The 16892-nt window shown below is 40.6% G+C and overlaps 1 protein-coding gene across 4 annotated transcripts in view; it reads left to right on the plus strand.

The window, feature by feature from the left end:
* The window catches only part of MAP4K3 (mitogen-activated protein kinase kinase kinase kinase 3), a 249756-nt gene that overhangs the window by 151038 nt on the left and 81826 nt on the right, over window positions 1–16892 (plus strand). For all 4 annotated transcript variants that reach the window (XM_083176045.1, XM_083176044.1, XM_083176047.1 and 1 more), the window contains exons 13-14: window positions 13806–13884; window positions 16381–16439. In XM_083176045.1, the coding sequence (XP_083032171.1) occupies window positions 13806–13884; window positions 16381–16439 (138 nt within the window). The remainder of the gene's footprint in view (window positions 1–13805; window positions 13885–16380; window positions 16440–16892) is intronic.

Here is a 16892-nt window from a genome sequence, read left to right on the forward strand (position 1 = left end):
GGTGAATGAAGGTGTCACTCCAGAAGCATAAGTGCTTAATAATCTGTGGTTGCACAATGTATTCATAAACATCACACCAAAGTCCTACATAATACCCCTTTAGAATTGCCCCAATTAATTAAATCTTTGTTAGATATATAACATTATTTGTAGAATCTTTTTACAATTTTTTATATATCGTCTCTTGTGTTTGAATCTTTGTATTACATTGCTTGGGGCAGTCCTAAAACTCCATTTTGCCACTAAAGGCTGGCAGAGATGGACTTTAAACCTATACTGTAGAGGTGGCATGTTGCTTGGACTAGAGCTTTCCAAGTTCATTTACCTGTTTAAAATGAATAGAAATAATTATCGGTGTAGCCACAGAATTAGGAATCCACTATAACAAGAGGCCACGAGCATGTGCACCCACTGATATAGCTGGGCCTTGTAAGGCTGGGTCCTCTAATGGTAGACCTTAACTCTGACTACCTTCCCCCTCTTCCTATGAATGCAGACTACTGCTTCTCCACAGATTCAGCCATTTTTATGCAAATCAAGGGGTGTGGCAGGTTTGGAGATGTATTGCTGCTATGCAGTTGCCATTTTGAGCTTTGCAAATCACCTCCTCTGTACATTCAAATATTGTCTATGCATTTTCTAGTTGCTGTATACGCTACAAATGTGTTATAACAGTTTAGGATACTCTGCATATGTGTTATATATATATATGTGTGTGTATTTTAATTGTGCAAATAATGTGTTTTTGTTTGATCATGTACATGTAGTTTGAATAAGCGACCTAATATATCAATACAAATATCTTTAAATGTGGGAATCTGTTTTAAAAGTATTGTTTCTCATTATTTTCTTTCATTTTTGTTTTGTGTATGTTTTTGTCTGCGTTGGTCCCTTTTTGTTTTTCCGAATAGTTTAAGTTTTGGGGGATCTTTTCTCCTGCATCTCCTCCCGTGCGTCGGGCCCCTCGTTTTGCAGCCCGTCCCAAGGTACAATTGCTTGTCCCAGCAAGCTGAGTGTATCACCTAACTATCAGTCATTATGCCAGCTTCCTAAACCTGCAGTAGCTGAGGCAGTATAACATTGCTATTACCAAGCTTGCAGCTTCACAGTGAAGTCAACATATTCCTCCATTGATCATTCCATCAAGGTCTGTAGACGACCTCCCTGCTCTTAGCTCGTGACTTGTGGAAACATTCTAACACCTGTGTTGCATACTAACTCGGATGACTGTACAATATATCATTTACTTTGTCCATTTCCATGATATATGATCATTTTCCTTGAGTTTATGCTGTTTTCATTTAATTAACAGAATTGTTTCTCTAATTAGCTTTTATTATACTGTTATGAGCCAATAGCTGAGTCTGTTTCTGATGTTTGGTAACCAATGTACCTCAAAAAGTAAAGAGTCTGCCATGATGGTAACAGACTACGGGGTGAACTCTAGTATTATGTAATGGTGATAACTATGCCCACACTCACCCTCACATGAACTCTTCATGGGGCACAACTAGTGTAAAAGTACTGTGTGAATGCTAAGTAATAGTTGTCTGTATATTGTCCACCATTAATACACTGTAATGCAGTGTAATAAATCACATTTGTACTAGACTAATGAAATCGTATACTGCTTTCACATTGCAGAAATGGGTAATGACACGGTATTCTTAAATGGGACTTTAAAACGGGTCTGAGCCTTGAGACCTTTCACATTGCAGGTGAAAACCGGTTTAAAAATCATTTAATACCATTCAAACATTCAACCCGTTTAACCCCCAAGGGACACGTTTCAAGCCATTGAAATAGAGCTGTTCAAACTGCCAAAAAAACGGCTTTAAAACGTGTAGGACTCTGCTTTTTAACCGTGTTGAAATACCGGTTAACTTTAACCGGTAAATCAACTCTGGCACTTTCACATTGCAGCCTTAAACGTTTTAAAATGAAAAAAAAACGGCAATATACCGTTTTAAAAGTGTGATGTAAAAGGGGTATAAGGGTCTCTTAGTTTTTTTTGTACGCTGCCAACTTATAAAAGTGGAATCAACACACATTAATAGTTATTTTAGTTGTTCTAAAACAATGTACATTTGCAAACAAGCAAACCACATCTGACTTCAGAGTTGGACAATGAGCGGCCATCCAGCTGCTTTATCCCTGCACCTCCCAGCATGCCATGCCACAGATTTGCTACTTGTCCATGCTAAAACTGGTACAGGGTATTCTGGGACGTTCAGTTCCAACAACAGCTGGAGGGCCACACATTGCTCACATCTGCTTTATACAGAATAACCCTGTACTTGGTGAGGATAGAATTTCTTTTATTGAAATATAGGATACACTAACATAATGTGTAGGTCCAAGCACGGCACTGCAGGTCTTTTAAATTTAGCTTTAATGGCCCCAACTTTTCAGATAGTATCTGATTGGTTGCCCGTTCCCATCTTAGTAAATTTCCCCCAATGTATATATAAAATATGGTGTGTTTTTTTATCAAAAGGTAGAGGTTTAATGGTGTTCACTAAAAAATAACCGGAGAACCGTTATAATTTTCTTCAATAATGCCTGTTACATAATAAACTGTCTGTGATGCTGTACTTTACCTTGAAATGAAAGGCAGCCAAATATTATGTGGAAAAGCACATTCTGTGGGTTCAACAAAAGTTCATATACCATTCTTTTTATTTCTTAACACGCTGTTCTTTTCTGATTTGGATGGGTTAATTGTTTGGCTGCAATACGTTGTGCCGAGCGGTGACAAGTATCATTTACTTTCCACTTATACCAGCATTGCTCCGCAGCAGAACTACGAGCGGGCTGTCTAATTTGGTGATGCAGAGACTAAACGGAAAAGCAAATGAAACCTTTGTCCCCTCACACATCTACCTGCTAGGCCATTAGCAGGAAGCAAATACAAATGTTACCTGTCTGTGCTTGTCTAGGAGGCTGTTGGACCGTTTTTGTTTCCTTTTATTGACTGTTTTTATGGAATTTCATCATTTGAAGTAATTACATTTCTTGTCACTAGCTTGGAACATGCCATGACTGATGTGTTACCAGGCGACATAGAACTGCTTCCCTGCAATACACCATGTTTTATAGAATGTTTTCTGCCAAAGATAGCCGCTGTAAAGGGGAGGAAGCTGTATGACACAGGAGTTTCTGGTCATTGCTATACTTCAGTTGCCTTATCTGGTAAAATGCTACATGGTAGTATTGTTAGTAAAGGACTTGGTAGGATCATTTGATCTTATGATTTCAGCCCTTGTGTATTTTTTAGTAAATGAAGTGCTTGAATGTAGGCTTTGTTATGCCCCGAGGAAGCACAGTGTGAAATTGCACGCTTATGTAAGAGTTACAATCCAGAGGGAATGAAAAATTCCTAGCGGCAGATCAACATAATTTATCAGTGCACATTGGTGAGGAATGTAATTAGTACATGTGTGTGCTTGTACAGTAATAATGAGTCATGCAGGGCTGGCGGCTTGTTATAAACATGTATTCTCATTAGGAATTTGCTGAAGCATATGTGATATGCGCTTATTTGGACCTTGAACAATATAGTAATTTAGTGGACAGTAGATAATGGACAGTGACCATGGGATCCCCTGCCCTCCAGCATTTTGCTGTGCCACCACTTTCTCTGCCAATCAGAGACTCATGATAGAGGCAGGGCCGGTTATATACTGCTTTGCATTCCTTTACATAGCAGGAATTCCTACCTAGATGGCAGATTTGTAACCGGCTGCCAATTATATCTAAGTAGAGCAAGGGTCAGGGAACTTTTTTACCTTTTACCCCAAAATATATTTAGATACGCCAACCTTATCCTCTTGATTTGAAAGGAAGTATATAGATACATATGCATGCTCGGCAGTGCGACTGTCCATTATGCCCAGGAATTTAATTTTTACCCCATTTGGGGTAATTTACCCCTGTTCCCTGACCACTGAAGTAAAGCGATGAGATGGCCATTTCTTATTACAGCATAATGTGGTGACATTCACACTCTCAGATTAAGTGTGGTTTGACTGGCCGACGGTTGGGATCCTAAGTACCGGTACTCCAACATGGGGGCAAGTGCAAAAAAGCCCCTTGCACACTCACTGTGATCGCCACCGGTTTGATTCTCCCTCTATGGGGGTCGTGGACCCCCACAAGGGAGAATAGTCCCTGGTGGTCAGGATTTGGCTGTTGGTATACAGACCGTCCGGATCCCGACTGTCGCCACGTCATCCGGCATCCCTCAGATTGTCACTGCACGGACAGGGCTATCGCTACCATGTGTACCAGGCCTCTGCTATAAAGTTATCCTGTGATTGTTACTCCCTATATGGAGTAAAGCTTTTACCTTATCAATCCTATTTCTAAGTACATATGAGCTTGCTAGTTTTTGTATGCAGGGCATGATGTTGTGTTTGGGATCATGCCAACTTTACATTTACAGTAGGATAGTGCCATCACATATAATACATTCTGAGATTCCAGTTTAATTATATTATTTTAGCTTGCCCAGCTGTAATGCTCCTCCATGCAGATCATCCTACTTGGGTGCAAGCATTGCTTTCCAGCTCTGGGAGAAGTCTCTATTAATTATACAATTGATTACACAGTCCTGTGCTATGACCCATGTATTTGGCTATTTTCCATATTATAGCACTGCTTCAGGCATTATTTTTCAGCATGGTCCATAGGTCCATTAAGTGTTTACATTAAACTACTTACGGAACTTTTTCAGACGAGTTGATCTAGCCCCTTCCCCATGACATTCCTTGTGAGTGTGAGATCACCACTCACATAAACCCCACTGAATTAGGCAAGCCGTGCCATGAGAAAGGATCTCCTGATCTGAGCCATTGAATCAGGGTATTGAGTGAATGAGAAGGATTTTAGATGTTGTTTTAGCATTCTTATTTTGAGTGACCCTTCTGCCTGTACCGGTTACTTCACTCTGGGGCTTATTCAGTGTGGCCTTTATTTATGAAGCGAACACACGTCCATCCATCCGCTTGATGTAGTAATATCGATCTATATGGTGCAAGAGATCATCCAAAATTAGGCAGATCACTGTGTACACTCATCTTTGCCTAGTCCCCAGTTCCTGCAGGCACAAGACAGGCCCTGGTAACACCTTAGCCTATGTGCGAGTGGCATATTGCCTCCTAATAATACCCAATTGAGATGCGTATAAACTCAGAATTACATATGCTTGGTGACGGAGGGGGCGCAGTGCGCATGTTGTGTGTATTATTGCATTGTGTGTGTTTCACAGTGAGGAAGCATGAATTCACCAGAAGGGAACTCCTTTGGAGCCCAGCTCTGGATTGAGACATGTTTCCCCTCTGTACTGCCTAGGTGTTTCTCCTGATTCTAGCTGATGTTTGATTTCAGTATTGTCTTCGTACATTTCAGGTATGTCAATATAGAAAAAAATCTCTAAAATGTCAACACTTAAACAAACTCATTGAAGCAAAGCCTAATATGCATTACTGGCTTGTTTGAGTTCAGAAAATCTTATTTTGTGTGTGTGTTTGTTCTTACTGTATGTTAGAGAAATTTGTGTAAATATATATGTTATGTTTGAGCATTAGGGGTATATTCGATGTGGCCGGCGAGTTTTTTTTTTATGATTGCTGAATACAAGCCATCCTCACCGTTTAACCCCCTCGCCAGCCGCTCGCCCTATTCTGTGTTCTGGGGAAACCCGATGGTAAGGAATCCCCCGAAAGGCACGGTTCACCACCGCTAATGCAGCTGCATATAGCAACGAGCCTCCCGGTTTTGAAGACCACATTCGCCGTTTCCACCTCGCTTTCTAGAAACAGCGAGGTGGAAATGGCGAGTGCAGGGGGTGGGTTGAATACTCAGGGCGGGCTATGACGGCGAGTTATAGGTACTCGTGTCAAAATCCCAGGTGTGACCCAGCATCTGCTATGTGATAGGGGTATAAGTATTCTCTGTTTTTATAACCTTGAGTAATACATAATTATTTTGTACAACATTGAGTAATATGTATCATATCATATAAATACAGGGGCAAACGCAGGATTCTGTGGAGGGGATTTCCATACATGCACGCACGCGTGCACACACACATATTCATCAAGAACATTTTGGCCTTCATTTTGTTAATAACGAAATCACATCACGTTGCCTAGTTAGTGTATACATGTACATAGACATACATATATATATATATATATATACATATATACACACACACACACACAGCTCCGGAAGACCTAGACCCTTCTGGAAGTCCAGGAGTGGCGCCCAATTTTCGGTAGCCTCCCAGCCGACTTGGGAGTGTTGGCAAGTATAACACTTAGTATACATACAGCCAACCCACACTTATATACGAGGCTTTCGCACGGGGTGGGGGGGGCTTTCGTCACATGAAGTCACCGCCCGCCCCGTCTTTTTCCCAAACGCTCGCAAATATAAGTCATTCTAAACTGACTTATATTTGCAAATGGGTGGCACAATCATTCGATGGCCGATGATTTATACTGAAAAATTAATTTACAATGTGCCAGGAGTATACGCGCAGCGGGCATTCGCTTATCCGATGGGCAGCGTTAGATGGCTCGCTGAGCAGCAAATTTACACTGCTTAGCGAGTCAACCTGAATTAGGCCCCAGGTCCCAACATGAATTTTCCCCAATTTTTCACCTGCTCTGGAGCTGATAAAATGAAATTCACATTAAAACCATGGAGAATTATCGCTGATAAAGTTGTGCAAATAATTGAATAATTCCGTTTTTGTACGTCACAATTAAAGACAGTTTTTTTACTTGGAAACTGGTCATATTAGCTTATTAACCTTCCATTCCCTAATTTTTTAAGGGCAGTAGTATTTGTTGATTTTCACTCTAGTTACATTCAGAGGCAGCCATGCTTAATTGTTATACTGTTTTTATCAAAGCTGTGATAACACATTGTACAACAGTCACATGCATAATGAGCTCCTGAAATAATCTGTGTGACATGGTTATATGGTTCTTAACAGGGAGACTTTAACATTCTCTTTACAATGGAGCAATGTTAGAACTATGCAAATGTGTATTTGTTTACATTTCACAACAAACGGAATTTGCATTTACAAATGATCATTTAGATAAAGCATGTGAAGTGCGGCTCTAGTTCAATAATACCCCTTTCAGACAGAAAAGTCTGAAAATCCCGGCAAATACACTGCCTTTCAAATGCCGTGTTATTTTCCTGGGAGCAGCCTGACCCCCCTTCACACAGAAGAACAAATTACCGGGTTGAAAATTTCTACCCGGTAATTTGCTGAATAACACGGGTATTTCTTCTGTGTGAAAGGGTCAACACAGGTCATAAATCCCGTGTCCTCGACCTTGGTCAATTTCATGGTCGGAGACATGGGATTTACAACACGGGTGTGCCCTTTCACACAGAAAAAGAACCGTGTTATTCACAAAATTACCAGGTAGAACTGCTTCACCTGGTAATTTAGTTTTCTGTCTGAAATGGGTATAACTGAAGCTATAGGTTTTCTGAAGTAGGCTCTACTTAGATTTGTGATATGCTACAGAGAAAGTGTGTATATGTAATGTCTTCAGTTTACAAAAGATTCTTCAAACATCTTAAGTGCAAATGTTGTGTAATCAAGTTTAAACAGACCACTATAGCCGTTATCTGGTCTTAACAGTTATGTGAGTCTTGGCATATTGTGTGAACAGGAACACTGAGCGTGACTGATGATTGCCAGACCGCACATCTATATATAAATAGTGTATGGGTGATTTTTATGAGCGACTTATTACTTTGATACCATTGCCTTGGTCCAAAGAGGAGCAGAATTAAATTGGCATTGTAATCAGTTGATTCGTTTTATATGGCAAAATGTCCACCAGCCAATCACAATGCATCAACATTGAGCTCTTGGACAACTCTGCCTGTGCTTTCCGCCCGGGTGACCTGGAACATGTGACCTGCCAGATGGTCTGGAAACTGACTGTTGTGTTGCAACTGACTAAGCAGGAATACTGGGGCAGATGTATTAAGCAGCCATTTACGATTGTAAAATAACAGGTCCCGCTTCCCCTGCATAACTAGGAGAAGCGGTCACACAATATGGCCGAAATGTGTTAACACACACACCAACACCTCCCCACCCCCGATAAGGATAGCCTTTATGTCCAGCATTAAAGGCTCTCCTTATCGGCAGCCCTGCGCATGTTCATTTTAAAAAACATCTGGTACTTGTGTAGTTTCACGGCGCCAGTATGGCGCCGTGCGTCTGAGTCCCCTTGCGAGCGCCGTGAAATTACATAAGTACCAAACCTCTTTGTTAGGTGCATGTTAGTACATATAAAAACCGTAATCCCCAAGTTAACTAGCGTTAGGTGCAGATATGCACTTAACGCTACTTCATACATCTGTCCCACTATGCATTGGCTCTTTTGGTATATATTCTCCCAGCAGAATTGTTTTCAAATTTGAATTTTGTGACTGTCAAGTCATTTATCTTGGTAATTATAAGAAATACATAATTGTTTCATTCATAGCTCAAAGCACTCCTAGTTCTTAATTTTATACTACATTTGCAATAGCATAAATCACCATTTAATGATTTACAGTTCTCTACTGTACAGTCTCCACAATAGGCAGATAACGTAAAACCACAGCAAAGGCACATACATGAAATGCTTGGAATAACCTGCATATAAGAACACTTGTTTATTATTAATGTATTAAAATCTTTAACAACACTTGCTTCTGATGCTGGGTACACATTTAGTGATATATAGTTAGCGATATGCATGATACCGATATCATTAACGAAATATCGCGCACATCAGCCACTGTGTGTGCTCAATATCGTTACTGATGCGCACTCCCGCGTATCGGTAAGACCCCTTTCATCCCCTCACTTCCTCATCTAGCTGTTACCGCAAAGTTTCTGGTCTTTTTTTTTTTTCCACATGAAAAATGTTCCAGAAGTTTATACTCCTTGCTTCGCCTTTGCTAAACAGCAGTACAGTGGAAAATTCAAGACATTATGTTACGCTGGCAAGCCGGTCATTCGTTTTAACAACCGTAGTTAGATCAGTTAATAATTACCCTATTATATAAAGTGATCTGCATGAGATAGGATGACATTGGCAAAAATAAATGTCTCTTTCTTCATCTCCGAAACATAACCCACTCCCATTACGTTGTTGTGAAATTGCTCTGCAAAGGTATCATTTCTCCCTTAAATCTCTTTCCATTGTAGTGCATTGATATTAATCTGTCAGTTTGTGCTCGCTCCCTTGTCATTTCTTGCCTGTTTTGGTAAGACATGTATTATTATTTGATTTCAGAGGCCATTTTCTTGAAGTGCTGTAACAAATAGCATACACATACCAAGCTGTCAGCCTCGATTGTGTCCCTGTATATTATTACTCGATGCAGGCCCTGAGAATCTTGTTTTGACAAACTCAATAATTTTTTTCTTATCAAATGCTTGAGATTCTATTACTTCTTGTTATTTTCATATAGAGGAAATAAGGCTACTTTTAAAAAGTATTATCTATATTTCCATGCAGTTGTTGAAACATTGAGCAAAAGTAATCTGTGCTTTCAGATACCATAAAACAGATTTTGGTATAACTACTGTAGGTTGTTTGAGGATACATAAAGCTAAATTTATTTTAGATTGGAGCTGGAAGCACAGAAGAACAACAATTTGCTTTCCAGTCAACAAATAGACCAAACAAAAAGTTTTTGGAGTTGCTTTGGGTTCAATAGCGAGGAATGATGTACAATACAACAGACACGGATTATCGTCAAAATAATACTACCTTGTTTGTCGTCCACAATTACACTTTTCTATTCATTATTGAACACAAAGTCCTACCAATACTAAGATGTAGTTCAACAGGCAACACTCTTATAGGGCCTACAAACGGGATTATTTCAATTGCAATTTCGATTGCTTAGAAAATGCCCCTAAATTGCTCCGTGTGTAGGAGCAATATCGATGCGTGGCCCAGTGCGTCACTATCGCCCCACAATTAATAGCCATCATGCTGGATAAATCTAGCTAATCGCCAGTCAGGGCCAGTGTTCTCTCCGGAGAACCCTGGCAAATCACTCAGCACACAGCGCTGTGTGCTAAGTAATCTAGCATCACTCAGCAAAATCTCCCCGTGTGTAGGCCCCATTAGGACAAGCTTAGGGTATTCCATGGCTTATTTCAAACCTAATTTAATCAGAGCTAACTACACCAAGTAATTCCCTGCATAAATTAAGCATTCTAGAAGTTAAAATTTGAATAACCCAAATACAGTATATTGCTACGTATATTGAGTTTACTAAAACAAAAAGACTTACAATTTACAGAATAAAAATGCTTACAAAAAAATTATAAAATATAGAAATGACAAAACTCTAAAGGTGCCCATACACTGAGGCGATTTTGTCTGATTTCGGCCGATTGCGACCAATAAGGCCGTTAAATCGGACCAAATCGCCTCTCCCTGACATGCAGTCGGGTCCAGCTGGCCATCCGACCACCCGTTCTGGGACCTCCCTTCAGGCGGCGAGGTGGGCGGGAAGCCGGGACGCATACGATCCATCACAACGGATCGCATGTGTCCTGCGGCTTGCAGGGAATCGTGTGTCCGAACACTGCTGCGAGACATCGCAGCAGTGTATGGGCACCTTAAGTCAATACAGAAGGGATTATAACACTTTTGGGTAATCGGCTGCTTGGGGAAGCTATAGGCAAATTATTAATAGTAGACTAAGGGCCTGGAAGCGATTTATACCAGATGCCTCCTGTTGTATTGCCATATGCAAGTATCGCTGCTGCTTACTACGACTGAATTTGAGTAAAATCCTATGTGCCCTAATAGAGTTTATTGGGTGTGATCACAAGGTAAAATCATCTGCACTATATACATATTAGAGCCCAGGGATTGGAGAAACCCTCCCGCCAAAATTGCATCTATTAATTAAGGGGCACCATTTAGAAAGTGGAGGGTCTCCTCATTTAAATGATGGGTCCCCTTAGTACTTATTGTGTGATCACCAGTGTATCCAGGAGGGCTTTTTGTGAACTCTGACCCCATAATGTCACCAGCAACTTTGTTAGCACCCATATTTGAAAGAGGGGTGTTACTGTAATCATCAGACAGCATTACACCAGACAATATTACACTAAGCTACAGATAAAAGATGTTTTCTGTACATGTTCCCTCTCACACCCCTAAATTTGTTTTTCAAAACCTACCCATCTCCCAGCGCCAGCTGTTTCTTTTCTGTGTACAAGTCCCTGGTCGTATTGCCTGGGTTACCCATTTACACTACACTACACTACAGACGTGTTTAATCCATGTTCAACTCTGCTCGATAACCAGGTTGAAATGTGGGGTCACTCAATCTGGGTAATTTCACCTGGGTGCTTTTACATTGTACAATATTCCAGGTTGCTGCGCGTTCATGTGCAGTAACTGGGATATTTATGGCAGTGTAAAAGGGGTATCATTAAAGCATGGACCAAATAAAAAATTGTAAATAATAAAATAAATCATAGTTTAATATAACATTTTCACTCATCAAAATAGCCACTCTGTGCCCTGTTGCTAAAGTTCCCAAAAATGTGTTACACTTCTGCCTGGTTTATTACAAACCAGTTTGATGGGGAGTGACTGCGGCTCCAGAGTCTACCCGCTTGTTCTTCTCCTTTTGGTTCATAGTTCCAGTGATGTCCCCGACTCGGTATACAGCAATATAACCCAAATTTCTCATGCTTTGTTTGTCCAGTTTAACAGTTTTGGGTAATTTAAATGGCTTGCCCTATGAGTAAGTGCGGCTGTGTGCCACATTTAGCGAACTCTGAGGTAGATGTATGAAGCAGTGATAAGGAAGGAGAAGTGAGCCATGGCAACCAATCAGCACTGAAGTAACATCTATCAGTTGCATTATATACAATTATACAGAGCAGCTGATTGGTTGCCATGGGCCATTTCTCCTCTGGCTCACTTCTACTCCTTTATCACTGCTTCATAAATCTACCCCTCTTTTTTTTATCCACAGTCCCATAGTTCTGGGCGAGATCAGGCCACGAGACCGGGCAATTTTAGTGACCATTGCTGGTGATTCTCCTCATGACTAAGTAAATTGACCTTTTAGTGTCGTGGGTTTATATGCTAAGAAGTGGATTGTAAAAGGCCTAAAATTAGAAAGGCAATTCTATTGATTTGAAAACATGGGGCGTATTGCCAGGAAAAGCATTGCTTGGGTAACGGTTTGGCTTAAAAATTTCGGAAAGAGGTGGCTTCTATAAACTGCCACTTAGTAAATAACCACACAAACCATCCTTATGGCAATGCGGGATTTAACAAATTCATAAGATCATCTTCCAGTCTTAGTAGTTCACTTGCAGGGCTTTATGGCACAGACAAGACTCTTTAATTTTGCAGAACAGCTTTTAGTTCTTTACCCATTACTGGAGGTTCAGTAAGTAGCATGTAACATTTTCTGTTTCATTCTAATACCCCGCCAGGCCAGAGCATATAGACCACTGCTTCGCCTTCCATTAGACTGAACCTCATGGTGTGTGTGTGTGTGATAAAGTGTGATGTTTCTTTTATTTGCATTGCATCATCGGTTGCATTTCTGTAATCTGCACTGTATGTAAAGGGTGTTAAGAAATTTTTAGTTGTACTTGAAATATTTTGCAATGCGTAGGTTTGGTGTTTGTTGGTTTTTGAGAGCTAAAGTAGTTCTTGATTTTTGACCTGTTATTCACCAAGTCACCAGGCTGTGTGGCCGTTCCCTACACTCCCCTGACTGCAAACTTGTCCGATATGTCCAGCACAGAATTGGGGTGGAGGATAATGGGCCCCATACATCAGCAATCACAATTTATGGATTTCCAGATACAGGGATTTTTTGGCCAGATAAATGGATTTTACAATCTATCTGACTTTGCCCACACATTACAGATTTATTTCAGTGATCGGCAGATTTTTTCATCTAAAGATTGCATCTTCATATCTGGAAATTGCCCAATCGATTGTCATTTCAGCTGTTCATAATGTAAATAGATGAAGAAGACGAATTGGGAATGCCCACACATAAAAAAGATCTGCAGATAATACCAGATTTTTAAACATGTTTAAAAACCTGATTAAGCAATCGATTGGCGATTTTGATTGGGATTGCCAAAAGGGGGAGCCCACACATCTAAAATGAATTGTGGCAATCATCTCCATATCTGAAAATTGTCACAATTAATTGCTGATGTATGGGGCCCTTAAGACCAGGCTCCCGCTGCACATGATAGAGATGGAATGGACCATCCATGATTACTATATAAATGCTTTATGATTCCAAATGGTATCCTGGCATATAGTACTATATTTATCACTGCAACGCACAGGGTCCAATCCAATATTAATGTAATATTCCCTAGGAACAAGTAAGCTCACTGAGGCCATGGTTATGACATTATGTGGGCCTTAGTTAACTAAAGTTCTCTTCTGCCCACAGATTGAAACATCGCACAGTGTAACGTTGTTCTTTAATACGGTTATGGCTTTGCTGGTGTTGCTGAATGTTGTGTGTGTATTTGTACGTAGTTCACACAAAAAAAAATAGACGTTTTAGAATACATATTAGAGTAGATTTAATTTCAGGTATGTTCAAATTTGTGATGTGTAAATGAATTTATCTGTAAACAGCATATTACTGTCCACTGTATAATTTGGAGATTATGTACTGCACACAGAACCTTCACAAGAAAATAACTAAACCACTAAAGCAATATTCATTTTTATTATCTCTTCCAGCCTCCTATTGTCGTTCCTCACAGGATACATTCAACAAGTCGGAGTGTGAGAGAAGAGAAGACACGCTCAGAAATTAACTGTAAGGGTCTAGGCATGCTACTTCTTCTCTAGTGTCACTCACGTTTTTCCTTTCGGCAAGTGTCTGCACCATTATTAATCTATAACAGTTTACCAGCTACCATCTCTGCTTATTGCCCTCCATGACTGTGCTCTCTATGGTAGCAAAGGACAGATAAGTTGACAGGTGAAGCTTCACATGACTAAAATGGACCACCTTGTGTTGTTTGCAATCTCCTACCTATGGACTTAAGTCCCTTACACACTAGAGCAGTGGTTCTCAAACTGTGGGTCCTGACCCCAAAGAGGGTTGCGACCATCTCTGCATGGGATCGCAACTCCATGTTGCTGACGATCAGGCTGATTATGCTCTAATCTCTCAGCCAGTGATACAAGGGATTTGAAAAATCAGATGAATTGTCTGTTACTTCGGACTCCTTGCATCATTCTGTGCCTCCACAATGCTGCCATGCATGTGCGGTCTGCAGACCACACATATGTGGTGAACGCTCTGTGGTAACTTGTGGGTCCTGTAATAATTTTTGTTGTCTGACTGGGTCCTAGAGAAAAATAGTTTGAGAACCGCTGCACTAGAGGATGTAGTGATAGATATCGCTCAGAAAGGGGCTTCTGTGCGATATCTTTCCCAAAATTGTTTAGTGTATATACTCAATATTGTTACCGATGCACGCTCCAGCGTGTCGTTAATTATAATTGATGTCTGCAGAATATGTAGGTCAATTTGGCTATATACTGTAGCCATAGAGAGATGTACTGTATGTGTAGATAGATTTACTGTTTATATTGTGTATAATGGGGAGGTTGATGGTCATACGCACAAGACTGTATGTAATGGAACCCATGTAGAAATGTCGATGGATAATACCAATTCAGGTAGGGGTGTGCTACCTCTGGACACTAAATTGAATGCATAAGGGTAGAGAAGAGAAAGAGTGTCCTTGTGTGGGTGCACCGTAAAGGTAAGGTAAGTATGTAAAAAATAACTTTTATTACAATTCATATAAAAGGCTGCGAAAAAGGGCCCTGAAGAAGCTTAACTGCGAAGCGCGTGCCGGCTAGCGGTGCGCAGGCAGTTGTGCTGTTTATTATTTTCTATACTTATGCATTTTGATTTGTGTACTACAGTGTGTAACCTTGGAAGCCCTTGTAAGGGCTCCAACGCATACCTGTACCTCAGTGGATATACCCCACCGTGGGATATCCCACTCCCTTTGCTACTCTCCGTCTAAATACCATTAGCGGTGGTTGTGTTTCCACACTCCACCCCAGAATCCCTACCCTGAGCTGGTTTATCCACTTGCCGTGTCACTAGGTTTTGAGGTTGAGGTCTCTCTGCCATTTGGACAGAGGTGGCACCCCATTACTGGACACTGGCACCCCAGCTTGTGAGGTATATACTCCAGGTGACTTATACAGCACCTGAGATTCTGTATTCAGACGTTTAGAGAGTCATCAGTGGTGACTGTGTTTTCCCCGGTCCACGGACAGGGACACACTTCACCCTAGAATCTATATAAACAGCTGCTCAGGCACTGGGCCACATCACTATTGGTCGTAGGGTTGAGGTCTCTCTGCTATTCAGAAAGAGGTGACACCCTATTATTAGACCTAGTGACCCAACTGCCTTTCATATGTGTCTGTTCTCTATATATACAGCACTCAAGATTCTGTTCTGTGTCATGGTACACTGAGATACACTGAGGTCCTACCCTATGTAGAGCTATTGGCAATTTGATAGCCGAGCTCCTCTGGGCACCCCAGCAATTCGGTTAGCAGGCAGAGATCACAGATCCACTGCACGAACTGGGGCATCTACACACTGGCCAGCCTTTATACGTTATAATAAACTTACAGCCACACCTGCCTGCCACCTTAGTTTTAATATAAGTGTGTTACCCCACCCAGTCATGTTATATGTTTTTTAACCATTTTTCGCAGCCTTTTATATGAATTGTAATAAAAGTTATTTTTTACATACTTACCTTACCTTTACGGTGCACCCACACAAGGACACTCTTTCTCTTCTCTACCCTTATATTGTGTATACTCTTTCAGATGTTATGGTGTGGGCCACGAAAGACCCAGGATAGCACTCAAGGACTTTGTAAATTGATGTGTTAAAATTATAATTTCTGGGCTACAGAGAGCTCTGTCAGGATATAGTAGCAAGATGCTGAGATTCTTTGTATTTGCATGAATAGGTACCACAGTAGAGGATTTATTTTACAGTGAGTTCCAGGCTCAAACAGTATAACTATCTATCTTTTCACATCACATACATATCATATGCATTTGGGACAATTTGCTTTTTTATGTACCGTGGAATTACAATAATGTAATAAAATGGCTACCATGTATACAAGGAACCACTTACAGCATATGGTGTTGTAGAATACTTGGTAGTTGAAACTGTAAAAACATGTATTTCAATAAAGGGATCACAGTGCAGCACACTAGAGTGAATGACCACATTAACGTTTTTCATTTCCCCTTGTAGTTGGACAAGTAAAGTTTGATCCACCAATGAGGAAAGAGACTGAGCCACATCATGATCTGGTTAGTAGTTTGGGGTTCCATGTTGATCTGTAAATAAGCTCTTGGTATGGACATCCACAATTGACTTGTACTCTAACACCACAGTGACCCACCAACATTGGCAGTGTCATGAACACCACCAGCACCTCCCAAGTGTATAGTTGTTACGGTTATATAGAGTGACCATAGGCTGTGTGTGTGTGTGTGTGTGTGTGTGTAAATATAATATATAATATATATTTATTGTATATGTGATTGATGCTGATGTGTGAAAGTGCTGCAAAGGCTTGTATACACCATGCAGAGTACTAGCACTCTTTCTTTTTAAACTATATATATTTTAGTCTTATTCAGCTTCTGCTTTTTCCCCTTTTTGTTCTCTTGAAAGATCCTGCATGTAGCAAATGCTTAAGAGGAAGGTCAGACAGAATGCATTTATTTTACTAATGCCCCTTGGGTTGAACTAACATTTTT

Source organism: Crinia signifera, chromosome 3 (genome assembly GCF_055691185.1).
Source record: "Crinia signifera chromosome 3, ASM5569118v1, whole genome shotgun sequence".
NCBI classification, from domain to species: domain Eukaryota; kingdom Metazoa; phylum Chordata; class Amphibia; order Anura; family Myobatrachidae; genus Crinia; species Crinia signifera.